The 27,789-nt window shown below is 35.3% G+C and overlaps 1 protein-coding gene across 3 annotated transcripts in view; it reads left to right on the top strand.

Annotated features, from left to right (window-relative positions):
• POT1 (protection of telomeres 1) overlaps window positions 1–27,789 on the top strand; it is a 94,886-nt gene that overhangs the window by 43,018 nt on the left and 24,079 nt on the right. For all 3 annotated transcript variants that reach the window (XM_068972911.1, XM_068972909.1, XM_068972910.1), the window contains 5 exons: window positions 7,455–7,585; window positions 10,970–11,260; window positions 15,418–15,573; window positions 24,073–24,242; window positions 25,352–25,440. In XM_068972911.1, the coding sequence (XP_068829012.1) occupies window positions 7,455–7,585; window positions 10,970–11,260; window positions 15,418–15,573; window positions 24,073–24,242; window positions 25,352–25,440 (837 nt within the window). The remainder of the gene's footprint in view (window positions 1–7,454; window positions 7,586–10,969; window positions 11,261–15,417; window positions 15,574–24,072; window positions 24,243–25,351; window positions 25,441–27,789) is intronic.

Raw genomic sequence — 27,789 nt, 5'->3', positions numbered from 1 at the left:
CTATTAGAAATTCCAGTGGAAATTCAAATTAGAATTCTTTTGCAATCTCTTACATCTGTACTTTTCTTTTCATGTACCAACTGCAATCAGTTTGACACTGTATATTGGCAGTGTCTTTAGCTTCTTTGTTAAGGCAGATGCTAAGAGTATATCTAAGTTCATTAGGTAAGAATGTTACAATTTATTAACAGTAATAGACATGCTGCTGTTGCTGCTGCTGATACCACCACCATCACCACCACTGACCAGCTCTTATATATACCATTTAGCCATGTTCTAGGTGCAGTTTTAAGCACTTTACATGTGATTACGTATTTAATTTTAGCAATCATATGAGGTGAATACTAATTTCCCCCATTTTTCAAATAGGGAAATTGAGGCATAAGAGGCTAAATGATTTTCAGTGTCTGCAGAAGGCTTCAGAGGCAGAATTTTTACAAGTATCATATATTCACTATAGGTGGTGCTTGCCAGGTGGCGCTAGTGGCAATCAATTGCCTGCCAATGCAGGAGAGACATTGCCAGAGCCTTGGGTTCAATCTCTGGGTCAGGAAGATCCCTTGGAATAGGACATGGCACCCCACTCCATTATGCTTGCCTGGACAATTCCATGGGCAGAGGAACTTGACAGGTCCTGCAAAGAGTCAGACACGACTGAACACACAATGATGTGCATTAATTTAGTAAAGATGGTTGGTCAACTACTATGTCTTATAGAATCTGTGAACTGTGAAGACTTAATACTAAATCTGGAAGCCTGTTGTCTGTGTTCTCTGGTTAAAGAATGTCTGCTTCTGGGATGCTTTAGAAATCTATATACAGTCACTATTCTGGAAAATATTTGCTGTGTTCACATATGTCATTCATTACACAATAAATATATGTGATCTATTTCAAGACACATTGGGTGTCTTCCCACAGCTAAGTCCTTATTTAAATAAGAAACTTTCTTAACCTATTTTCTAACTTGACAATGAGCAAAGTGTTTCACTCCCTCATTAAACCCTGTTACTGATGCTTTTATCATCCTGAGCTCTCATGACTGGGAATTGGTGATCTGGAATTGACCAGCCCTAATGCTCCTGCTCATTTCTGCTCCTACTAGTGGAACTATATTCTCTCAAGAGTTGTGTTCTTACAGTTTTGTTCCCAGATCTCATTGTGCTCTTTTTCCTTGTTATTATGATTAAGTAATTTCATTAAATCTTATGGAGACAGATGAATATGAATGTGAAAAGATGGGTTTTTTGTGGGTTTTTTGAAAGTTGAATGCTTTGGAAAGATAATCAACAGACAGTGGGCTGGATTTGACTGTGGACGATAGTTTGCCAGCTCCTAATTTATAATACTGTGCTCTCTTCTTTTTCTTCTAACTACTCAAAATACCTCTCTAAGTAGCCTCACACTTAACCATATATCTTCTTTTATTGCCTTTGTCTTTTCACTAGGATTTAACTCTTGTTCAACTGCCTCAGAAGATGCTCTTTTTTGTTTCCTTTTCTTCTTTTAACTTATGAGTCAAAAAATAATTGTTGCAAAGAATGTAAAAATAAATTCAAGCATCATCATAATGAATTTTTATAGACTTTTTCTATGATGTCTGTAAGGTCTGTTTCTGGAATAATTTATAGGTGAAGGAAGTTACATTATAATCAATGATATTTTAATTCTTCAGTAATGAATTCTTTAATAGGAGATGCATGAAATGATAGATAATATAGAGTTAAGATACAGTATAATTTTTCCTATTCAGAAAAATTCTCAAGCCTCCATCACAGTTTTAAGCATAATATTTTACTTTCTTTGAAATTACTGTTTATGTTTGAAAAACATGTAATATGGAGACAGTACAGTTTTCTGGTTAAATATAGAAACACAGGAATCAGTTATGCTAAGCTACATGTGACTTTCATACTTGGATATCTTACCTAGACCTTTTAAGAAACTTAAGTTCTCTTGTTTGTTAATTGCAGTATACAACTATCTAAAAATTCAGGGAGACAATGCATTTAAATTGTTTAGCAGAAACCTGGTATTTAGTAAGCCCTCAGTAGTTACTGACTGCTAATTAACATAGTTCCCTCCCCACTCCCCCACCCCCATTTTTAGACCTGGGAATAAGATACCTTGCATAACATAGGTACTGCGGTTTTGTTTTGTTTTCTGTATAAGAAGTCAAATACGTTCAGTTCAGTTCATTCGCTCAGTCGTGTCCGACTCTTTGTGACCCCATGAACCACAGCACGCCAGCCCTCCCTGTCTATCACCAACTCCCGGAGTCTACCCAAACCCATGTCCATCGAGTCGGTGATGCCATCCAGCCATCTCATCCTCTGTTGTCCCCTTCTCCTGCCCTCAATCTTTCCCAGCATCAGAGTCTTTTCAAATGAGTCAGCTCTTCTCATCAGGTGGCCAGAGTATTGGAGTTTCAGCTTCAACATCAAATACATTATTCCATTTCATAAATTAATTTGGAATATTGACATTTTATTTTGCACATTATTATTATTTGATAACTCAAACTATATTTAGGAGTATAAATATCTTTTACCAAAGTGTATATCCTTTAATGTTAAACATAATTTCAGACTGGTTAAGCTTCAATCATGGTTTGAAATTTATTTTAAGGTCTCTTATGTTTTAAACTCCAAAGCTGGGTATGAAATGTATGAAAAATTTTTGTTTTCACTTTTCTGAAATATGAATGCTTATTTTACTGCTCACCAAGGATCCAGGGCCATCTTAAGCCTGTCTGTTTATCCAGTGTCAAGCTTAAATGTCAGTTTCCAGTTATTCTAGAAAATGTCATCTGGATCATTAGTTTTGTGGTGATAAATCATTACATATACAGAGTTTTGTGATGAATCATTACATATACAGAGAGTATAAACTCTATACACTAGCAAATGTTCGCATATAAAATAACACACAAACTGAGATCACAGCATTAGTGTTTAAAGATGTAAGTCAATGTAAGGAAAATGTAAACTTCATAAGAGAAGGTGCCATGCTCTGTTCATTTAGTAGTCTTCCTGACTAGTACATATATATATATACCTAGCATTACGTAGACACTCAATAAAATTCAGATTAGCTTATGTACTAATTAAAAAAAAATGGATTGGAAAATAGCAGAGACCCAAGTAGAGTTCCTTGCTGCTGAAATACAAACTACTAACCACCACTGAAATATTCACCATTCTGTGGTGGTGGAGGGAATTCCTAAGGAGGTTTATGTTCTAGAGAGCTTTGTCATTCACCTATAGTTAGTATCTATGGTGATTCTACTGTTCCATAATATTTAGATCCTTACTGAACTAAGTCTTATATGCTTACAAATGTCAGTATTTTATCGCTGTGTATATGTATATAGTATAGGGTTTTGTTTTTTGGTTTTTTGTTTTTTTTTTTCTTTCAAGGAAGTCTTTGCTCTATGGAAAGATTCTCTTTTCTCTCTGTTAATAAAACCTTATTTTTATAAAAGGATTTGAGCACTAGGTAGATCTATTTGGCTTACACTTGTGAAAAACCACTGGTAGCACTTCCAATGAAAGAGAAAGAAAGGAAAGAACTGGGACTTGGCATGTGATAGCTCGTGTGCAGTGCACAGGTGTGCACTGTCTAAGGAGATGCCTTTTTCATCCACATGGAGTCAGTTAGATGAAAACACAGCTGTGTAGATTTCAGGCCAAGTTCTGCTGCCACTTGGGAATGCCCTCTGCTACATAAATCTATAGCAGCATATGGAGCCATTGCTTTTACCCACTTGGAATTCTGAGCATGTATCTGCACACCCTGGCACACACAACCGTTGTGTTGTTCTTTGGGCAATCCCGAGGTCACTTCTTTCTATCTTGGCAGTCCATTCCTACCTAACTCCAAACCTGACACAGACACTTCAAGGGGAGTGGGGAGGAGGAAGGACCTCGAGAAGGAATGTGTGCAGCGCAGGTGTCACATGTACAAGTGTCCCTGTTTCTGAAGGTTTGGATAGAGAGTTTTTCAATCACTAAGTTGTGTCCAACTGTTTGTGACCCCATGGACTGCAGCACACCAGGCTTCCCTGTCCTTCACTGTCTCCTGGATATCTCCCTGTCTCTTGCTCATACTCCTGTCCATTTAACCATTCAACCATCTCATCCTTTGTTGACCCCTTCCCCTCCTGCCCTCAATATTTCCCAGCATCACAGTCTTTTCCAGTGAGTCAGCTCTTTACATCCAGTGACCAAAGCATTGGATAGAAAGGCCAGAATATAAATGGGTGCCAAGACTGCTACTCTCTTGGGCTCAGTAAAGTTCCTCTTAAAGCTAGTTAGATTGTAGAGTATTTCTATTTGAGAAAGAGGAGTCTTTTTCTAATTTGCACAAAGATACTGCAAAAGCTAATAGTGACCCTAAATTAGACCCTCTGGACAATGGATCTCCACACTGTTTCTCAGAGTGTCATATAGAGTCCTTTGCAACCTATCAAGTTATCTATGGGAAGGCTGCATTTTCCAGGAAAAACAAAACCATGAGGCAATTTCCAATATTCTGAAATTTAGGTTAAGCCTGATTTTTTTGTAACCACACCCCAGTTTTTTTTTGTTTTCAGTTATTCCACTCTTCAGTATCATGTATATGCCTCAAAGACTGGGCTCTGGCAATTCATCCTGGCTAACATTTAGATTCAACTACTGTTATTTATGCCTGCTAAATTTGCAATTTTGTTGATGTATTGTATTCTCAGTTTACAAAAGTGGCTCATTGTGAAGCATTTAAAATGAGAGGAGTAATTTAGAATCACTGCAACTTAAAATAACACTATAAGTACAAGTAGTAACTAGTTCTCTGATATAAATATGAAATGTGAGTTTGTGTATTCTAGTACAAATAAATCTGTGATACATGATTTTGCAGAAGCTGTCAGGAAACAAAAATGTAAAGATACCAAGTTTGATCTTTGTGTACCTGAATTAGATTTCATTAGACTAGTGATCTCTTTGCCCTTATGTTTTGTCTGTCATGAAATTACATGAAACTTAAAACCTTCAGATCAGTTGTGTTTTATTCAAAGTACATTACTCATTATCCATAGAATCTAATGTGCTGTTGCCTGTCTTTGCATTCAGCTTCTGTTTCATCTAATAATGGTTAAAGGAATTCTATCGATTTTCTTCTCTATGACCATTGGCAGAAAATTTCAGTTCTGAATTCTTAAAGCAGAAGAAGAAATTCCAAAGATCATTTTCAAACTTGTTTTTTTATATCATCTTGAAAGGTATTATAGCACATTGAGCAGTGCAGTGCACCAGGGATGACTCATTACACTCTTGGATCTTTCTCCTAAGCAAGTCTCTCGTTTTCCCATTTTGATATTAATTTAGTCTTTTTTAAACATAGGTAGGAATAATGATGAAATAATAGAATGAAATTGAAAAATATTTCAAGATAAAGGAAAATACATGATTAAAAATTCCATAATAGATCTCAGATTTATAAAAGGGTAAAAAAAGAGCCATATGGTCATCACAAGCAAGAATATGTTTTATTCTATTAAAAAATGTGTTTTATTCTATTAAAAAATAAGTGAATTTACCTTTAATCTTTGGAAGACTGCTAAGAGAAAAAATGTCATGAAATAACACTCCTTACAAATAGTTAAAACTACTGACAAAGGAAACTCCAAAACTAAAAACTGAGTCCAGTAGACCCTCTACATCAAGAGATGAGGATATGATATATATTCACTGTTTTTGAAGATGCTCATTAAGGTTTTGTCTTTAGAGTTTTTTATGTTCTCTGAGTTAATTATTGTCCCCTCGTCACAGAATCAGGTTTCTGCTTTCCCTCTTTCCCTCCAGTCCTGTCTCCCCACTTCCCCATTCTTTCCCCTTTCTCCATACTCCTCTGTTCTCTTCCATCTCCTTTTCCCTTCCCCCTCCTGGTGTTCTTCCTTTTCTTCTATTTTTGTTCTGTGTCTTATTTTTACATTTACAAACTTAGGTATCATTTATTTTATATTTGTTTATCATTTGTTTTAGACATTTGTTTCCTTTGCTTTGTATATGAAGAGTTTGTTTTTTCAACATGATCTGTTTTTTAAATGGGAAATCATATAATGTTCAAACTTCTAATAAGAGACAAATCTTATAATAGAAGACAAATAGTACTCACACGGGGCACATTGAAAGTGTCAGTCTAAGGTGGGTGGGAAGACAGCTTTCTATCTGGTTATAGACCTCCTAATGTGATAATGCAGAGGGCTTATTCTGGGCACTAACATCCTCATGAGAAGCCTTACCACTTCTTGGTCTATCAGTGAAACTTCCTTGAAAAGCAGTCTATGGTCCACGAAGAGGTGCAGTTAGAGACTGAGATATCCTACCTGCCTACCTGAAATCACCTTCAAGGGAAGGTTAAGATGGGTGATCATTGAAGCAGTTGTTCCATGTGTAAACTTTTCATTAGCCCTAATTTTAGCTGTTTTTCACTGTCTTAATCCCAAAGGCTCCTGTCTTTGCTGTAGCTGCTTCAGAGTATTTTCTGTTTGTATCCTTTCTGTCCATCTAATCCCTTAACCGTTTACTTTCCCAACTTCCTGAAATAATGTTGATATCTTTTTTCCATCTCCTTCACTCTCCTCTCCTCACCTCTCCTCTCCCTTCACTGTTTTGGGTTTATCTTTTCCTCTGTACTATCATGAGTATAGTATTGAGAAGGAAGGAAATCAAGACATATTCTCAGTGTTCATTTTTCTGAAACATGTACTTTAAATGATAACATCTATTATAGCTTTTGCTACCACCAGTTTGAAGTTACTTGTTTTTCATGGCAGCCCAACTATCATTAAATTTGGTTAGTTTTTTTTTTTTTCTCTTTTGCCAGTTTAAATTGTATAAAATACCCCTCTTGTTCTGATGTGTAACCTTTTGTAAGTATTAATAGCAGATCATCACTTTTCCGTTTAATTTGGTATTATATAGTTTTCTATGAATTGTTCGAGTTTCATATTCACTGTAAAACCCTGGGGTTTATAACCAGTTTTTATAGTGTCTTTTTGCAGTATGTTCACTCTTAATCATATTAACTACAAATATCTTCTGGTATTTTTTGTTTGTTTTTACTCTAAATTTAATTGTGTTTATAAATTATGTTATTTAAATATTTTATTTGTTTTACAGTTTATAAATTTGAGGTAATAAAAATGTTATTTTACCTCCAGACAATTTATATTAAGTAGGGTTTTTATTTTTGTTTTATTAAACTTTCTAAAATTAATTTTTATAAAATATTTTTGCAAAATAATTTGGCATTGTGTTTCAAGAGAAAAGAATATTTCTTTATGTTTTGATCCTATTCTTAGAAGACTAAAGGGAAGAATAAAGTTTGATGTTTTGAACTCAGTATTAGTCTTGTTTTATTAGATGCTTTGAAATACGAAAAGTCAGGTAAAATGTTTTTGTGTTTTCCAGATTATTGCTCAGTTGTAACAATTGTGGACCAGACAAATGTAAAGCTAACCTGCCTGTTCTTTAGTGGAAATTATGAAGCCCTTCCAATGATTTATAAAAATGGAGATATCGTTCGCTTTCACAGGCTGAAGGTATAACTCATACTATTTAGAACTTACATTTGTTTGAAGAGAACTCAGTGTTGCTCACTGAAACTATTTAACACTAATTAATGTGACTGCTTTGTTAGAACATGACTTCAGGCATTTCAAGAGATAAGAAATGTAAATAAGATCAGACTTCAAATGATTTATATTAGGAAACCTTTGAACCACCCGTTTGAACAAACTACCTGACCTCTGTCTCTGGAAGTGTTAGCTGCTGCGATTCAGACTAGCTGCATTCTGTGAAAGAATTTTAGTAAAAAGGCAAAACTATTAGATAGTATGTGATTTTTTAATAATCAGCTTTTCGGTACTTTAATATTTTCAGTCTCTTAAGTTTTACACGTTTTAGTCCCTTGCTATTTTGCTCTTGTTACATGAGTTTCCATGCAACTCCTTCACTATCGTTGTTGTCTTTTCTTCTAATGCTTTGGTTTTTCTGTGCTTCTTGTGATCACTGATGCTCATAAATGAGTGAGGTACTCTGGGTGTATTCTATCAGTGGTCTTAGATATGGTGAGAAGTAACTCTCTTGCTCTATTAATGCCTTTCTCCTGAGGACAGAAGAATAGTGGAGAACATTTGGTTAAAGAGAACCGGAAAGATCATTATGATAGCACTATCTTATAGGCTTATCCACATTTCAAAAAAAAATAGCTGATTCTCACAGATCACTGTTTCCTATAGTACAGTTGACCTTTGAACAACACAGTTTTAAACTTCACAGGTCCACTTATGCACAGATTCTTTTCAGTAGTAAACAAGATCCCGTGGTTAGTTGAATCTATGGATGCTGAAATGAGGATAGAGGGCTGACTGTAAGTTAAAAGAGGATTTTCAGTTACATGGATGGTTGGTGCCCTTAACCTCAGTGTTCATGGACAACTGTATTTACAATTCTTGTCTGTTGTTTAATTGAAGTGGAATAAACATCTCTCTTTCCACAGTATTAGCATACATATATATCTAACACTCTAGAAACTTCCATTGTACCCTCACCTAGGGTTGCCATTCACACTCTCCCCACCCCAGCAGTAAATAATCTCATAACTTCTCACATTTATTAGTTTCTCTATATTTGTTCTTTATATAAAAAGAATACACTATTAGTCATTTTTTTTGGACATTTGGTTTATGCTTATTTGATTCAACTCTACTATTGCATATAGTACACTTTCTTCATTTTCACTGCTAAATGGTACACCATGGTTAGAATACACTAGAATTTATATATTTATTCTGTTAGTTGTTTAAGTAGTTTCCAGTTTGGGCTATTATGCTGCTATAGACAGTCTAGTACATATATTTTACTGAATATGTATAATTTTATAATAATATACACATTTACATATAATTATGTAATTGTATATTGCATAATATGGATTTCAGTTGATTGTATACAAGGATTGTAGTTCCTAAGTTCAAGGCTATGCATATATTTGCTTTAGTTTATAGCTAGACTAAGTATTTAATTTTCCAGAGTGAATTTTATCGCTTATACTCTTTAGTGATACAGAAGAATTCTAGTTGTTCCACATTTTCACCAACACTTGATATTTTCCATTTTTTTGAATTTCAACCATTCTGTTGCATTTGTATTAGTGTTTTATTGTGATTTTAACTTGAATTTCCCTGAAAAATTAAGAAACTGAGAACCTTTTAAAATTTGTGTGTCTTCTGAAGTGTCCATTTGAGTCTTTGGCTCATTTTTTATAGGATTTTAAACTCCATTTCTTAATGATTTGTGAAAGTTCTTTATATATTTAGGCTACAGATCTTTTGTCAGGTATATGGATTGTGAATATTTTTTTCACTCTGTGTTAGTGCCTATTTACCCTCTTAATGGTGTCTTTGGATGAACAAAAGTTCTTTCTTTGAATATAGTCTACTTTATTAACTTTTATTTTATGGTCAGTACTTTTGTAATTTCTTGTTTAAGAACTCTTTGTCTACTCATTTTATGAAGATAGCTTCTAAGTTTTCCTCGAAGTCATTACAATTTTCTTGTTTCATATTTAGATCTGTAATTTCCTTTTTCTACAATGTCTTTGACAAATTTTGAAATTAAAGTTTTTCTGCCTCATGGAAACAGGAAATGTGCCCTTCTTTATCAATTCTGGAAGAGTTTATGCAAGGTTACTGGGTTTTTTCCTTACTTAAATGCTTTGAATAATGCACTGGTAAAGCTATCTGAGCTTGATGATTTCTTTATTGATAGATTATATTAATGAATTAAGATTTCTTTAAGATGAATGAGTTTTTTTTATTCTTTCTATCAGCTTTGATGTATTTAATTTTTAGAAAAAATTATTTCATTCAAATTGTTGACTTTATTGGTAGAAATTTGGTCATATGTTACTCATCTTTTAGATGTTTGGTGAATTTGTAATGATAAATCCTTTTTTGCAGTCTTAATATTATAATTTGTGTTTCATTTCTTTTTTTCCAAATCAACCATTTTCTAGGGTTATTATTTTTGTTAATCTCTTCAGAGAACTAGTTTTTAGCTTTGATTTTCTCTATTATATGTTTCTATTTCTCTTACCTTTGACTGTGTTTCCCTTCTACTTTCCTTGGATTTGAGATAATATTCTTTGTGCAGCTTCTTGAGATGGAAACCTAAATTTCTGATTTTAACCATTATTCCTTTGTAAAATATTCACTTATTTCTATAAATTTTTTCTCTATGTACTGCTTTAGTTATATCAAACAAGTTTTAACACATCACAGTTTAAGCATCCATCAGTTGAACACATTTTGCAATTTTCCTTAAATATATAAATATATTTATTAATATCACACAGTATCACAAGAGACTTAAAAGGCATTCATAAGTTCCAAAGGATTGTTTTATGACAATGCAACAGTCATGTTACATGTGCACCCAATAACTGAGCCTCAGAATTCAGAAAGCCAATGTTTTTAAGGCTTATCTGAGTTCTCTCAGTCAGACTGATGAGACCTTAGCCTTAGGTCTGTTTTATCCACTTCAGACTCACATTTTGAGTGTTCTAGTTTTCCCTGCAATATTCGTAAGTAACTGTTTCTCATTATCCTTTTTCTTTTTATAAATTATATCTTTAAAAAAGCTAATGATTGTCTTGTTAGTAAAAGTGTACCAATAGTATTAGGGGAGCTACCACCTAGCTCTTTAAAAAATAAAAATAAATTTTGCATAATGTTTTACAGTTTATATGGTACTTTAGGACTTTGATATAGCCCAGTAGATTTTTATCATTTCATATGCTAGTTATTTAAAGATTATGTCCTCTAATAACTGTACTGGCAAAATTTTATAGTCTCCTGTTCCCAGTTCCTAGGTTCTATATCAGTAACTTGTTTGTTCTGTTTTCTACGTTACCACTTTCTTAGATCCAAGTATATAAAAAGGAGACTCAAGGTATCACCAGCTCTGGCTTTGCATCTTTGACATTTGAGGGAACTTTGGGGGCTCCTATCATTCCTCGTACTGCAAGCAAGTGTTTTAACTTCACTGCTGAGGACCAGAAAATGGTAGAAGCTTTACGTATTTGGGCATCGACTCATATTTCACCTTCTTCAATATCAGTCAAATTGTGTGATGTCCAGCCAATGCAGTATTTTGATCTGACTTGCCAGCTCTTGGGCAAAGCTGAAGTGGATGGAGCATCATTTCTTCTAAAGGTAGGTATTTTTCAGTACTTAAAATTGGAAGTTAGCATGACCTCAGAGCCTAAAAAGACCTTATATTTCAGCATTCTGATGGAATAAATAAGCAGCTATGTATTAAGAACTTAAATCTAACTTTTTTAATGATCCTGTATTCCCATGTGTCTTTATTCTTGAACTTTCCTTCTTCATCCTAAACTTTTAGAGAAAAATAGTATTATCAGTTCTATATTTTAAATATAGTATACTTTATGCTATTTATGTATTTCTTATTTTAGTACTAGTAAAAAGAGTTGTTTCCTCTTTCTATTTTTAAACTACATTTCGAAAAATGTGTACTTTTGTTGCTCTATGTGGATGTAGCCTTTCTTCTCCCTTATTTGCTGTCTTGGTTTGTTGACATTGGGTTCTCTTCTGGGTTATTTCACTACCTGCTTCACGGGTAGATCATGGATGGTTTTGAAGTGTTTATTTTTCTTGTATTTTGTTTTGTTTTTAAATCCACAGGATTAAAAAGGTGGCCTAAGACCCATCTAATCTTTGTTTATACCTATTCCAGTTTATTTATGAATAGCTTCTGGAGAGGTCAGTTGTCTGATATTATCTTCTCCAAACCCTGCCAAGGCAGGATGCTGTTAAACAAGCACTGCTTCAGCCCTGCTTCTGTGGTTCTTTCCTAGCTTCCTACTCTTTGCAGTGATGGAATGTAATGGGAAATGGAGTTCAGTGGCATTGGGCAGGTATTGGCGTGTAACATTATTATCAGTTGTATCTTGCCCATATTAAAAAAAAAATCAAGAAGATAGTAATGATTGAATAAAATAGGAAGGAAGTTTCTGAAGTTGAAAATAGCATATATTTATATATACATGAAATAATCTGAGAAAGTAAATGTGTGCTATAAAAAAGGGTAAATGAGTTAAATATGACAAAACTGAAGCTAAAGCAACATAAAATCATCCAAACAAAATGAGAAGGTATTTTAAGTCAACTAGTCATACTTTACAGAGAAAGTAATGGCACCCCACTCCAGTCCTCTTGCCTGGAAAATCCCATGGGCAGAGGAGCCTAGTAGGGTGCAGTCCATGGGGTCACTAAGAGTCGGACATGACTGAGCGACTTCACTTGCACTTTTCACTTTCATGCACTGAAGAAGGAAATGGCAACCCACTCCAGTGTTCTTGCCTGGAGAATCCCAGGGACGGGGGAGCCTGGTGGGCTGCCATCTAGGGGGTCACACAGAGTCGGACACGACTGACGTGACTTAGCAGCAGTCATACTTTATGCCCAAAGTGACTTACTTAACAAATGATCATTTGTTAATCATCAAACACTTCTAATGATAATGAATCTGCTGTGCACAGAAGTATTCTCCATCTTTTGACTGTTATGTTGTTAGTATGTAATTCTGAGGTAAAACCTGCCACCTTTTAGCTGACATAGCTGAATCTGCATTTTCTCTCTAAAGCAAGAAATCATGCATGCATCCCATTTTTACTGATAGCCTTTTCAGATAAGTAGGAACAACTTTCATGTAGAGATTATTTTAAAACATAGCATTCAGCTATGAATATAAGAAATTATTTTAATAAGATTTCCTTGAGGACAATTTGAAAGAAATCTCAGAGTCTCTTTATACGTCTCAACAACTCTTTTCATAAATTTATTTTTTACTAATAATTTAAAATGTGAGAAAATGCCTTTAAGGGGATATTTCTCCATATATTTCTTACAGTGACAAAAATCAGAAAAAAACTTGGGTCCTAGCAATAGAGAATTTTGTGAATTATTTATGTATTATGGAATACTGTACTCTAATGACTCTGCCAGGAAGCAACAGTTAGAACTGGACATGGAACAACAGACTGGTTCCAAATAGGAAAAAAAGTATGTCAAGGCTGTATATTGTCACCCTGCTTATTTAACTTCTATGCAGAGTACATCATGAGAAACACTGGGCTGGAAGAAACACAAGCTGGAATCAAGATTGCTGGGAGAAATATCAATAACCTCAGATATGCAGATGACACCACCCTTATGGCAGAAAGTGAAGAAGAACTAAAGAACCTCTTGATGAAAGTGAAAGAGGAGAGTGGAAAAGTTGGCTTAAAGCTCAGCATTCAGAAAATGAAGATCATGGCATCTGGTCCCATCACTTCATGGGAAATAGATGGGGAAACAGTGGAAACAGTGTCAGACTTTATTTTGGGGGGCTCCAAAATCACTGCAGATGGTGACTGCAGCCATGAAATTAAAAGACGCTTACTTCTTGGAAGGAAAGTTATGACCAACCTAGATAGCATATTGAAAAGCAGAGACATTACTTTGCCGACTAAGGTCCGTCTAGTCAAGGCTATGGTTTTTCCAGTAGTCATGTATGGATGTGAGAGTTGGGCTGTGAAGAAGGCTGAGCGCTGAAGAATTGATGGTTTTGAACTGTGGTGTTGGAGAAGACTCTTGAGAGTCCCTTGGACTGCAAGGAGATCCAACCAGTCCATTCTGAAGGAGATCAGCCCTGGCATTTCTTTGGAAGGAATGATGCTAAAGCTGAAACTCCAGTACTTTGGCCACCTCATCCAAAGAGTTGACTCATTGGAAAAGACTCTGATGCTGGGAGGGATTGGGGGCAGGAGGAGAAGGGGACAACAGAGGATGAGATGGCTGGATGGCATTACTGACTTGATGGACGTGAGTCTGAGTGAACTCCAGGAATTGGTGATGGACAGGGAGGTCTGGCGTGCTGTGATTCGGGTCACAAAGAGTCGGACAAGACTGAGCAACTGAACTGAACTGAACTGAATGACTATGTTTATGTATATGGAAAAGGCTAAAGCTAATTTGAAAAGATCCATCCAGTTTTCATAGCAACACTATTTACAATACCCAAGACATGGAAGCAGCCTAAATATCTATGAACAGATGAATGAATAAAGAAGATATACCATTTTTAAGTGCACACACACACACACAATATAATATTATCCAAAAAAAGAATGAAATAGTGCCATTTGCAGCAACATGAATGGACCTAGACATTATGGTACTAAGTAAAGAGAAAGACAAACATCACATGATATCACTAATGATTGGAATCTTAAAAACTAAAACAAATGAACTTATTTACAAAACAGAAATAAACTTTAAAACATAGAAAACAAATTTACGGTTACCAAAAGGGAAAGAACAAAGGGAGGAATAAATTAGGCATTTGGAATTAATAGATACACACTAGTATATATAAAATAAACAATAAGGACCTGTGTATAGCACAGAGAACTGTATTCAGTATCTTGTATTAACCTATAATGGAAAAGAATATGAAAAAGATAACATGTGTATGTGCGTGCTCACACGTGTGAAACTGATTGCACACATGTGTAACTGATCACACGCATGTGTGACGGAATCACTTTGTTGTACACCTGAAACTAACACATTGCAAATCAGCTCTACATCAACTGAAAAAAAAAAAAAAAGAAAAAACAATAACAGTTAAAGAAAGAAATGTGTTTTTTACTTAAGTAGTTTGTTTTTTGTTGTACAGCCCAACTTCGGACATGCAGGGCCATTCCCACCTCTGATTAAAAGTCTTTTTTCGATGCCTTTTTAGCATAATAAAGCATCAGTCATCTCTACCAACCTAGCACAGCACAAGCTAGTTCAAGTCTTAAGGATGGGATAGTGCATACTTGTCCTGTGCTCCTTTTCCACCTCTATCTCAAGGTAACTTAAATAGCAATCCAACATACCTTTCCCTTTTCAAGGACACATGATTGTCATTCATTTGTGTTCATTACATCTAATATAAGGTTGCTTGAAAAACTGCCCAGCAGTAAAGTAAGAAATGAAAAGCAGAGTAGAATGCCAGTTTGGTAAAAAGGAAAGGCATATATATTATAAATACACAAAAGAAAAAAGAAAAAATTCAGCAATGTGTTAATCATTTTTCTAAGCTCACAGTTTGAATTTTTTTCACTTATATTTTATTCATTGCCTATACATATGTAGTCCTTGTACAATCAGGAAAAAATACAGATTATATTTAAACCTTAGCAGATATTTGGGGGAATATATTTCATTACTTTTAAGCTATATCACCAGCAAATAAACCTCTTTTAGCCTCCACAGTTTTATAAAAAGATGATTAAAGTTTTGTTCTGCCTCTTGTGCAGGTATGGGATGGCACCAGGACCCCATTCCCGTCTTGGAGAGTCCTAATGCAGGACCTTGCTCTTGAAGGTGATTTAAGTCGCATCCGTCAGCTGCAGAATCTGACAGTAGACATTTTAGTCTATGATAACCATGTTCAAGTGGCTAAATCTCTAAAGGTGATGTTACATTGCAAACTTGTTTGTCTTGTATTTTTATTAATTTTAGGGTAAATCACATGGTAGGTGATATTTGAGGTCCAGAAATTAATTCCAAATTTATTTTTTTCTTTAATTTCTAATTTGTAAAATGCATGTTTAAAATAAATTATTAGATGATACATTAAATTATAATGGTTTGAACAACTTTTTAAAATTTAAGAGCATTTCTGAATATCTTTAAGCTGTGCCCAATTTTGCTATGAAAATAAGAAAGAAAAATTTTACCCTGCAATAAAATTTCCTGAAACTGATGGAGGATGTATGAAATATTTGTAAACTTAAAAAATGCTAAGCTTTTTTAATTGCTTTGATAAAATCCAGTCTTTAACTTTGTACTCATTGGTCTAAGAAATTGTTAATCTACCTCTAAAATATATTGTAAATTGTTTGTGTGTATCATGCAGTTTATTAGAATTTGCTCAGTTTTTGAGATAAAATTTTCTAGGTAAAAGCATCCTGCTTAATTATGGCACTTCTTGTTTATTAATAACATTTTAAGATATTTTTCTTCATTTTACTATATTTTATATTTGCAAGTATCCTTTCTTCCCAATAAGAGTACCATTAATAATAGCAATCATAATAGTATCATTTATGAAGTGCTTCATATGTATTCAGCACTGTCTCATGAAGGAGGTACTATCATTTCTGTTTTACAAATGAGAAAACTGAGGCACTCAGGTTAAACCCAAGATTTCACAGCCACTTGGGTGAAGCATGTATTTGAATGTACAGTGTCTGCTTCCAGAGCTAATGTTCTTAAACAGTATAAAGAAATGATTTTCTTTATTGCAAATAAAGCTTCCATCCTACCTTGAGGGAGTTATACAGCCAACTTAATAGGAAGAAAACAGTGAAAGTGAATTGCAATTTTTTTAGATATGAATTTTAGTGCCTAATTTCTTCTTTGCAAATAAATGTTTTTGAAGAGGAAATATTTCTACTTTCATACTATGTTACAAATAAGCCCACCCAACCCAGTACATTAGGTTCAGGTCCAGATCAAGGAAGGTGATAAGTGCACTTCTTTTTCCTTTGTGAGTGTGTTCACACTTTATGTCAGAAAATTGACTGTTGAAGATATATTTTGATGCTTTTCCCTGATTTTATCTGCATTGATTAGTTTCAAAAATAAATATGATAAAGCCAATTCTAAAATCTTTTTAAAATACAGGTAGAGTTCTTTTACAAATGAAAAAATTTACATTTTAGATTGGACTTTTACCATTTAATTCCCTTCCCTGTCTCTGTGCTGCTTCTGTAGGTCATTCTGTTCCTCTCTTTTGTCCAAGTCCTGAACTGGAGGCACCACAATGCTTTCCATATTGTAAGGGTGAAGTAAATACTATGTTCTGATGAATGAATGAATCAATGAGGCTCCTGAAATTAAAAAAAATTTTTTTCATCTCCCTTTTCGCTGCTTTATCTCACCCACTAGAGGGTGCTCTGAGCACACATAATTAAGAAAATGTAGGCAATTAATTTTTCTCTAAAGATATCATGACATATTTATCTGTAATGTTATAGAAAAATGGAAATAATTTTATCTGTATAAAAATTATATAACCGTAGGCTTTTATTTAATGTACAGTGATAGCATATTTTATTTGTTATGAGGTAATCTCCATACCAACCATTTCATACTAATTTAAGAAATCCCCAGAGTCGAATGATACTGATAGCCAATGAATTCTTATCAGTGCTTGAAGAAAACTGGTTAAAGTTGCATATCTATAATGAAATGCATGGAATGCATGTATTTTTGTTGAGTAGGAACAGGAAAAATGTGGTTTTTATTTTATTTAATAAAGAACAATTAAGACAGTTATAAAGTACGATATAATTGAATTCTCTGTACAATACATTTTACAAGTTTTTTAGCTGTAATGTTAACATTTTTATGAAAATTTGCTTTTTAAGTAAGATTTCGCATTCCCTAAACATTTAATACACACACGTACATAATGACATTTCAAACATTTTATCTATAAACAAAAGCAGGGTATTTTCAATCCTCAGACTTATTCTGACACAATTTAAAAATAATTATAAAATATACCTAGTTAGTATGTTTGGCATTCAGTGACCCAAGAACTATAGTTTGATTATTTTCAGACATATACAGTTTATTAAAAATGTTAAACCTAAAGGGAAAATTTTGAAAGTTTATAGGGAATATTTAAATTATTTAAAAAGGAATAATAATTTCTTAATAGCTAGTTTGTTTTGCCTTTTTTTTTATGTATTAAAATGAACTTTTATAACAATGTTTAGACATATGTTTTATAATTTTGGGGTTATGATTCCCTCACCTGTGTTTTTGGAATCTTACCGCATTAACAACAAGACTATTTATTATGTATTTGTCTATTTTAACAGCGCATCTGGCATATTTTATAGTATATTTAGCAAGCTTAAAAAAATACAATGCTGCCTCCAGAAGGAATTTCTGGAAATAGCAACTTGTCATTTTTATAGCCTATGTATATATAAACTCTCTCTTGATCTTTAAAATATTATTTTGTTTATGAAATGCAGTAGTAGACACAAACGAACATCCATGTGTCTGTCACCCAAACTTAATATTTATAAATGTTTTGCACACTTATTTTAGGTATTTTTAACTTTAAGAAATGAAACTCTATATGTGGAACCTTCTTTGTACTTCTGCCTATCCTAATTTTTTGCTTCCCAATATCCATTTTTTATTTATCCTAACATGTAGGTATGTATACCCATGTTTAGTATGCTTTTATGAATTTTTTCTGAAAAATGCATATAGTTATTTACCATTCTATAAATTGCTTTTTTCCTTTGACATTATATTTCTAAGATTTATCCATGATCATACGTGTGTCTCCATTAATACCAGCCTGTCTTAATTTTTATACCTTTATTTTTAAATGAAACTTCATAGGTTAAGCCCTCACTCCCAGTTCAATCTTCAAAACTAACTTAACTATTCACTTTCAGATCAATTTTTACAGTTGCAGGAAAGGCACTGGGGATTTTGACAGAAATTGCATTGATTTTAGAGAATAGTTAGGAAATTATCATTATATTTTGAAACTTTTCACTTATGGATATGGTATCTTTCACCTGGATTTGGCCTTAACTACTTTGTAGATTACAAACAAATACTGTTCTAATATATTGAGTATATTAAAAATAATTATAGAGTAATAAATGTTCAAAAAGAATGAGATAGAAGTGCATAAACAGAAATATATTTTATATTTTCTTTTTATTTTACTTTGGAGACCATGAGGAAAATCAATTTGTCATCCTTTTTGTTCTTTTTCCTTCTGTGTTTTTCTTCTCTGAGTTTATTTGCCCTGCTCCCCTTCTGTTCTGTCAGTGTTAGAAGTCAGGGGAAAAAAGAATAAATGCTTTACCTCTTTATAAAACACATGATTATTTGGGAAAAGTATCCTTGAGAATGAAGAAGTAGCTTAAGGAGTAATGGATTTCCCCCTCCTTTTCTTTCCCCTACCGTTTCTCTCCTCTATCAAATCCAGAGAGTAATGACAAGAAATACAATGAACTGAGACACTTATAAGCAGAGGTGGGAAATTGATTTATAATAAATGTGATTTAGGTTATACAGATTCTTCCTTCAGTAGAAGTCAGTTTCTTTAATAATATTCTGTATATGTCTCTTTTTAAGTCTTCTTAAGAGACTATCAAATACTGTATATGAAAGGTATTTTTAGGACTCAGTTCAGTTGCTCAGTCATGTCTGACTCTTTGTGATCTAGTGAACTGCAGCATGCCAGAGTTCCTTGTCCATAAGGAACTCCCGGAGCTGGATCAAACTCATGTCCATAGAATCGGTGATGCCATCCAACCATCTCATCCTCTGTCGTCTCCTTTTCCTCCTGCCTTCAATCTTTCCCAGCATCAGGGTCTTAAGAGTCAGTTCTTGGCATCAGATGGCCAAAGTACTGTAGCTTCAGCTAGAGCATCAGTCCTTCCAATGAATATTCAGGACTCATTTCCTTTAGGATGGACTGGTTTGATCTCCTAGCAGTCCAAGGGACTCTCAAGAGTCTTCTCCACACCACAGTTCAAAAGCATCCGTTCTTCAGCATTCAGTTTTCTTTTAGTCCAGCTCTCACATCCATACATGACTACTGGAAAAACCATAGCTTTGACTAAATGGACCTTTATTAGCAAAGTAATGTCTCTGCCTTTTAATATGCTGTCTAGGTTGGTCTAGCTTTTCTTACAAAGAGCAAGCGTCTTTTAATTTCATGGCTGCAGTCACCATCTGCAGTGATTTTGGAGCCCCAAATAATAAAGTCTGTCACTGTTTCCATTGTTTCCCATCTATTTGCCCATGAAGTGATGGGACTGGGTGCCGTGATCTTTGTTTTCTGAATGTTGAGTTTTAAGCCAGCTTTTTCACCATCCTCTTTCACTTTCATCAAGAGGCTCTTAACTTCTTCTTCGCTTTCTGCCATAAGGGTATCATCTGCATATCTGAGGTTATTGATATTTCTCCCAGCAATCTTCATTTCAGTTTCTGCTTCATCCAATCCAGCATTTTGCATGTAGTACTCTACATATAAGTTAAATAAGCAGGGTGACAAGATGCAGTCTTGAAGGACTCCTTTCCCTATTTGGAACCAGTCTGTTCTATGGCCAATTCTAACTGTTGCTTCTTGACATACATACAGATTTCTCAGGAGGCAGGTCGGGTGGTCTGATATTCCCGTCTCTTTCAGAATTTTCCACAGTTTATTGTGATCCACACAGTCAAAGGCTTTGGCATAATTAATAAAGCAGTAGATGTTTTTCTGGAATTCTCTTGCTTTTTCCATGATCCAGCGGTTGTTGGCAATTTGATCTCTGATTCCTCTGCCTTTTATAAATCCAGCTTGAACGTCTGGAAGTTCACAGTTTGCATACTGTTGAAGCATGGCTTGGAGAATTTTGAGCATTACTTTGCTAGTGTGTGAGATGAGTGCAATTGTTCAGTAATTTGGGCATTCTTTGGCATTGCCTTCCTTTGGGATTAGAATGAAAACTGACCTTTTCCAGCCCTGTGGCCACTGCTGAGTTTTCCAAATTTGCTGGCATATTGAATGCAGCACTTTCACACCATCATCTTTCAGGATTTGAAATAGCTCAACTGGAATTCCATCACTTCCACTAGTTTTGTTTGTAGTGATGCTTTCTAAGGCTCACTTGACTTCACATTTCAGGTTGTCTGGATCTAGTCCAGTGATCACACCATCATGATTATCTGTGTCATGAAGATCCTTTTTGTATAGTTCTTCTGTGTATTCTTGCCACCTCTTCTTAATATCTTCTGCTTCTGTTAGGTCTCTACCATTTCTGTCCTTTATTGAGTCCATCTTTACATGAAATGTTCCCTTGGTATCTCTAATTTTCTTGAAGAGATCTATAGTCTTTCCCATTCTATTATTTTCCTCTATTTCTTTGCATTGATCACCGAGGAGGGCATTCTTATCTCTCCTTGCTATTCTTTGGAACTCTGCATTCAGATGGCTATATCTTTCCTTTTCTCCTTTGCCTTCTGCGTCTCTTATTTTCTCAGCTATTTGTAAGGCTTCCTCAGACAACCATTTTGCCTTTTTGCCTTTCTTTTTATTGGGGATGGTCTTGATCACTGCCTCTTGTACAGTGTCACGAACCTCCATCCATAGTTCTTCAGGCACTCTATCAGATCTAATCCTTTGAATCTGTTTCTCACTACCACTGCATAGTCATAAGGGATTTGATTTAGGTCATACCTGAATGGTCTAGTGGTTTTCCCCACTTTCTTCAATTTAAGTCTGAATTTGGCAATAAGGAGTTCATGATCTGAGCCACAGTCAGCTTCCGGTCTTGTTTTTGCTGACTTATAATGGTCATCTGAGTTAAATTTTTAAGAATAAGTTTGGCACAACATCTAAAATTAACAATAGGACATTTAGTTCAAAAATATATTTGGTTTAATTCTACATTTGAACTCACAGAATGTGTTTCACATTATGGTGTCCTGACAGAAATTGTTTTTACAGATGTTTTCTTTCCATCAATCTTGTGGAATGTGTGCTACATTCAAAGTTGTTCAGTTGTATCAGACTCTTTGAGACCCCATGGACTGTAGCCCGCCAGGCTCCTCTGTCCATGGGGTTTCCCAGGCAAGAACACTGGAGTGGGTTCCCATTTCCTCCTCCAGGAGATCTTCCCAGCCCAGGAACTGAACCCATGTCTCTTGCATCTCTTGAACTGGCAGGTGAATTCTTGTGGAATAGAGGAAGTTTATTATTTTGATATAATAACGCATTTTAAAATATTCTAGTAGTCTCATAATGGGAGTGTTTTAGTGGTCATATTTAATTAAATGTTACCTGAAGTTGGGCTTCCCAGTGGGCATAATGATAAAGAATCCACCTGGCAATGCAGGAGACATGAATTTGATCCCTGGTTAAGAAGATTCTCTGGAGTAGGAAATGGCAGCTCACTCCATAATTCTTGCCTAGAGAATCACATGGACAGATGAGCATGGTGGGCTGCAGCCCATGGAGTAGCAAAGAGTCAGACACAACTGAGTGAGCCAGCTATCAGTGATACCTTAAATAGCTAAAGCAGATTATTTTCAACAACCCTAATCAAATAGGGGGCTTGGATTTGATTTAGATAATAGGTTTCTAAGCTACTATATTTTACTAAAGCTAAGACTTAATTGTATTTCATGTCTTAATATCCCCAAAATGAAAATGTGCCTTTAGATTTGAAAAACTGCATACATACGTATCTATACATGCATATGTATGTATACATACACACATTTTGTCGTTGTTGTTTTTTTTTAATTTTTATTTTTACTTTATTTTACCTTACAATACTGTATTGGTTTTGCCATACATTGACATGAATCCACCATGGGTATACATGTGATCTCAAACATGAACCCCCCTCCCACCTCCCTCCCCACAACATCCCTCTGGGTCATCCCCGTGCACCAGCCCCAAGCATTCTGTATCCTGCATCGGACATAGACTGGCGATTCGATTCTTACATGATAGTATACATGTTTCAATGCCATTCTCCCAAATCATCCCACCCTCTCCCTCTCCCTCTGAGTCCAAAAGTCCATTATACACAGCTGTGTCTTTTTTCCTGTCTTGCATACAGGGTCGTCATTGCCATCTTTCTAAATTCCATATATATGTGTTAGTATACTGTATTGGTGTTTTTCTTTTTGGCTTACTTCACTCTGTATAATCAGCTCCAGTTTCATCCATCTCATCAGAACTGATTCAAATGTATTCTTTTTAACGGCTGAGTAATACTCCATTGTGTATATGTACCACAGCTTTCTTATCCATTCATCTGCTGATGGACATCTAGGTTGTTTCCATGTCCTGGCTGTTATAAACAGTGCTGCGATGAACATTGGGGTACATGTGTCTCTTTCAATTCTGGTTTCCTCGGTGTGTATGCCCAGCAGTGGGATTGCTGGGTCATAAGGTAGTTCTGTTTGCAATTTTTTAAGGAATCTCCACACTGTTCTCCATAGTGGCTGTACTAGTTTGCATTCCCACCAACAGTGTAGGAGGGTTCCCTTTTCTCCACACCCTCTCCAGCATTTATTGCTTGCAGATTTTTGGATCGCAGCCATTCTGACTGGTGTGAAGTGGTACCTCATTGTGGTTTTGATTTGCATTTCTCTAATAATGAGTGATGTTGAGCATCTTTTCATGTGTTTGTTAGCCATCCGTATGTCTTCTTTAGAGAAATGTCTATTTAGTTCTTTGGCCCATTTTTTGATTGGGTAGTTTATTTTTCTGGAATTGAGCTGGATAAGTTGCTTGTATATTTTTGAGATTAGTTGTTTGTCAGTTGCTTCATTTGCTATTATTTTCTCCCATTCAGAAGGCTGTCTTTTCACCTTGCTTATAGTTTCCTTTGTTGTGCAGAAGCTTTTAATTTTAATTAGATCCCATTTGTTTATTTTTGCTTTTATTTCCAGAATTCTGGGAGGTGGGCCATAGAGGATCCTGCTGTGATTTATGTCGGAGAATGTTTTGCCTATGTTCTCCTCTAGGAGTTTTATAGTTTCTGGTCTTACATTTAGATCTTTAATCCATTTTGAGTTTATTTTTGTGTGCGGTGTTAGAAAGTGATCTAGTTTCATTCTTTTACAAGTGGTTGACCAGTTTTCCCAGCACCACTTGTTAAAGAGATTGTCTTTTCTCCATTGTATATTCTTGCCTCCTTCGTCAAAGATAAGGTGTCCATATGTGCATACACATATTTTGGTTTCAATATGGTGTCCTTGGGGCCAATATTGAATATACATCAGTGTGGCATACCAGTTCCCTTTCTGATGGGTCAATACCCCTGGTTATTGGTCTGTACCCCATATTAGTTATTAAATATTGTATCAGAGTTTTTTTTTAATTTTATACATTTTCTAAATAATAAACCATCTGCTTTTAGGTTGGAAGCTTCCTTAGAATTTATAGCCTCCATACCAAACTTCAGTCAGTCAGTTCAGAGAACCTGGCAACATCTTTAGCCCTAGAGTTTCACCTTCATGGAGGCACAAGTTATGGTCGGGGAATCAGAGTCTTGCCTGAAAATAACTCCGATGTGGATCAGCTGAAAAAGTAAGCGTATTATATACCTATCTAGAAATTGTAAATAAGGTATTAATTAAGCTGATTTCTAAGATAATGTAGTTCTGAGGTGAGGAGAGGGAATCTAATGAGTCTCAGAGGCTTCTGTGCCATTATCCATTTTTTTTAAAATAGCTAAACCAAATGAAACAAATCAAGTGATTGTCGGTTCAAATAGCTAAACAGTAGCAGAGCTGAGTTTATAGTCTTTAGTTTTCCAACATTTACTTATATTCTTTCTTACCTTTGCTCTTCGCACTTTACGTTCTACCATTTTCCACCTTCTCTAAGTTTGGAAACAAACAGTGGAAACTGGAGCTTAGCTAAAGTTTGGAAAACTGGAGATATATATATACCTAGAATGCCAAACATACTTGGTCCTCCATGGAAAAAATACTGCCTTCCTAAAGTGTGTATACCTAAGAAAATAGGTAGCAGAATTATTTCATGGGGTCATATTTTTAAAACTTTCAGGTGTGCCCAGAAAGTGAGTAGTACCTTAAATCCTGCTATACTTGTACTTCCATTTTCCAGGAAGTATTCCTGTTAGTCATTGTGTGTAGAAACTCTTTGACCTATACTCTGGGGAAATAAAAAGTCTTCTGCATATTTTCAAAGAGATACAGGAAACATCCTGTTCAGTAAATTGAAATGACATAACTATTTTCTAAGTTTTAACATATTGAAATCAAGATGACTTTAACATCAATGAAATTAGCTATTTTAATAACCTTATATCAGTTTTCCTACTTTATTTCTTAGATTGCAGAATATAGCCATATAATATTTCATTGCTTGAGTCTAGAGTGAGATTGTTCTGACTTAGAATGACATGCATTATATACCCGGCTTATTTGTAATATTTCATGATCCCATTTTTCACTTGTATCTTTCTAGACTTGGGTTTTTTAAATTTTAGAGTCTCTTGGAACACCCTGATAATCTGATGAAAGCTATTGACCTACTGAAGAATGTGTACACACACAAAAACGCACACAGAATTTTCATGCAATTTCACTAAGCTCTTGGTTTCTGTGGGTAAACTGACTGTTGTTTGACTGTGCTTTATGCAATTAAAAGTTGTATTCTTTCAACTATAGGATTTTAGAATCTGCAGATTTGCCCCCCAACCAGAGTTTTGGTGGTGTGTGTCAATCAGAGCAAGAGGACAGCTTTTCAAACATTTCAAGTAAGGACAGTTTTTTAATAAATTATCTAACTGTAGTTGACTTATAATATTGTGTTAGCTTCGGGGTACAGCTTTAGATTCTTTTCCATTATAGGTTATTAACAAGATATTGAATATAGTTCCCTGTGCTATACAGTAAATTCTGGTTATTTACCAGTTTTTATATATAGTGGTATATATCTGTTAATTCCATATCCCTAATAACTAAGGGTGATTTTTGATGCTGCCAGTTTAGTTTCTGTTAAGTAAAATAACTACATCAACATAAATTATCTTTTTTAATATCTCCCTATCTCCTTTTTTTTGTTAAATTGATATTCATTATTAAGAAACATGCTAAACCTTTATGTGTCCTAATACAAAAAAAAAACATTACTCCTCCCTTAATTAATTATGTAGTTACATTTTCAAATTGGAATGGTAAGGAATACTTGATTTGGGTTATATTAGTGCCTGGAAAATCCCATGGATGGAGGAGCCTGGTAGGCTGCAGTCCATGAGGTCGCTAAGAGTCGGACACGACTGAGCGACTTCACTTTGACTTTTCACTTTCATGCATTGGAGAAGGAAATGGCAACCCACTCCAGTATTCTTGCCTAGACAATCCCAGGGATGGGGGAGCCTGGTGGGCTGCAGTGTATGGGGTCACACAGAGTCGGACACGACTGAAGCGAGTTAGCAGCAGCAGCAGTATTTGTGTATATACATTTATGTGTATGTGTATATACCTATTGGGCTTCACAGGTGACTTAGTGGTAAAGAATCCACCTGCCAATACAGGAAATGCAGGAGACATGGGTTTAATTCTCGGGTCAGGAAGACCCCCTGGAGAAGGAAATGGCAACCCACTCCAGTATTCTTGCCTGAAAGAATGGACAAAGGAGCCTAGTGGGATTGTAATGAAAACTGACCTTTTCTAGTCCTGTGGCCACTGCTGAGTTTTCCAGATATGCTGGCATATTGAGTGTAGCATTTTAACAGCATCATCTTTTGGGATTTGAAATAGCTCAGCTGGAACTCCATCACGTCTGCTTGGTTTTTATGTAGTGATACTACATAAACAAATTCTTAAAGAGATAGGAATTCGAGACCACCTGACCTGCCTCCTGAGAAATCTATACGCATGTCAAGGAGCAACAGTTAGAACTGGACATGGAACAACAGAATGGTTCCAAATTGGGAAAGAAGTACATCAAGGCTGTATATTGTCACCCTGCTTATTTAACTTATATGCAGAGTACATCATGCTAAATGCCAGGCTGAATGAAGCACAAGCTGGAATCAAGATTGCCGGGAGAAATATCAGTAACCTCAGATATGCAGATGACACCACCCTTATGGCAGAAAGTGAAGAAAATCTTAAGAGCCTCTTGATGAAAGTGAAAGAGGAAAATGAAAAAGCTGTCTTAAAACTCAACATTCAGTAAATGAAGATCATGGTATCCAGTCCCATCACTTCATGTCAAATAGATGAGGAAACTGGAGAAACAATGACAGACTTTATTTTCTTGGGCTCCAAAATCACTGCAGATGGTGACTGCAGTCATGAAATTAAAAGATGCTTGCTCCTTGGAAGAAAAGCTATGACCAACCTCAGTATAGTGCCGTTCAGTCGCTCAGTCGTGTCCAACTCTTTGTGACCCCATGGATTTCAGCACACCAGGCTTCCCTGTCCATCACCAACTCCTGGAGTTTGCTTAAACTCATGTCCATAGAGTTGGTGATGCCATCCAACCATCTCATCCTCTGTCGTCCCCTTCTTCTCCTGCCCTCAATCTTTCCCAGCATCAGGGTCTTTTCAAATGAGTCAGTTCTTCGCATCAGGTGGCCAAAGTATTGGAGTTTCAGCTTCAGCATCAGTCCCATCAATGAATATTCAGGACTCATTTCCTTTAGGATGAACTGGTTTGATCTCCTTGCAATCCAAGGGACTCTCAAGAGTCTTCTCCAATACCACAGTTCAAAAGCATCAGTTCTTCTGCGCTCAGCTTTCTTTATAGTCCAACTCTCATATCCATACGTAACTACTGGAAAAACCATAGCTTTGACTAGATGAACATTTATTAGCAAAGTAATGTCTCTGCTTTTTAATATGCTGTCTAGGTTGGTCATAACTTTCCTTCCAAGGAGCAAGCGTCTTTTAATTTCATGGCTGCAGTCACCATCTGCAGTGATTTTGGAGCCCCAAAAAATAAAGTCTGTCACTGTGTCCACTGTTTCCCCATGTATTTGCCATGAAGTGATTGGACCAGATGCCATGAAGAGACGACCAACCTAGACAGCATATTAAAAAGCATAGAGATTACTTTGCTGACAATTGTTCATCTGGTCAAGGCTATGGTTTTACCA

Source organism: Capricornis sumatraensis, chromosome 5, assembly GCF_032405125.1.
Source record: "Capricornis sumatraensis isolate serow.1 chromosome 5, serow.2, whole genome shotgun sequence".
In the NCBI taxonomy this organism is placed as follows: Eukaryota; Metazoa; Chordata; class Mammalia; order Artiodactyla; family Bovidae; genus Capricornis; species Capricornis sumatraensis.
This window is presented reverse-complemented; position numbering and strand designations above follow the sequence as displayed.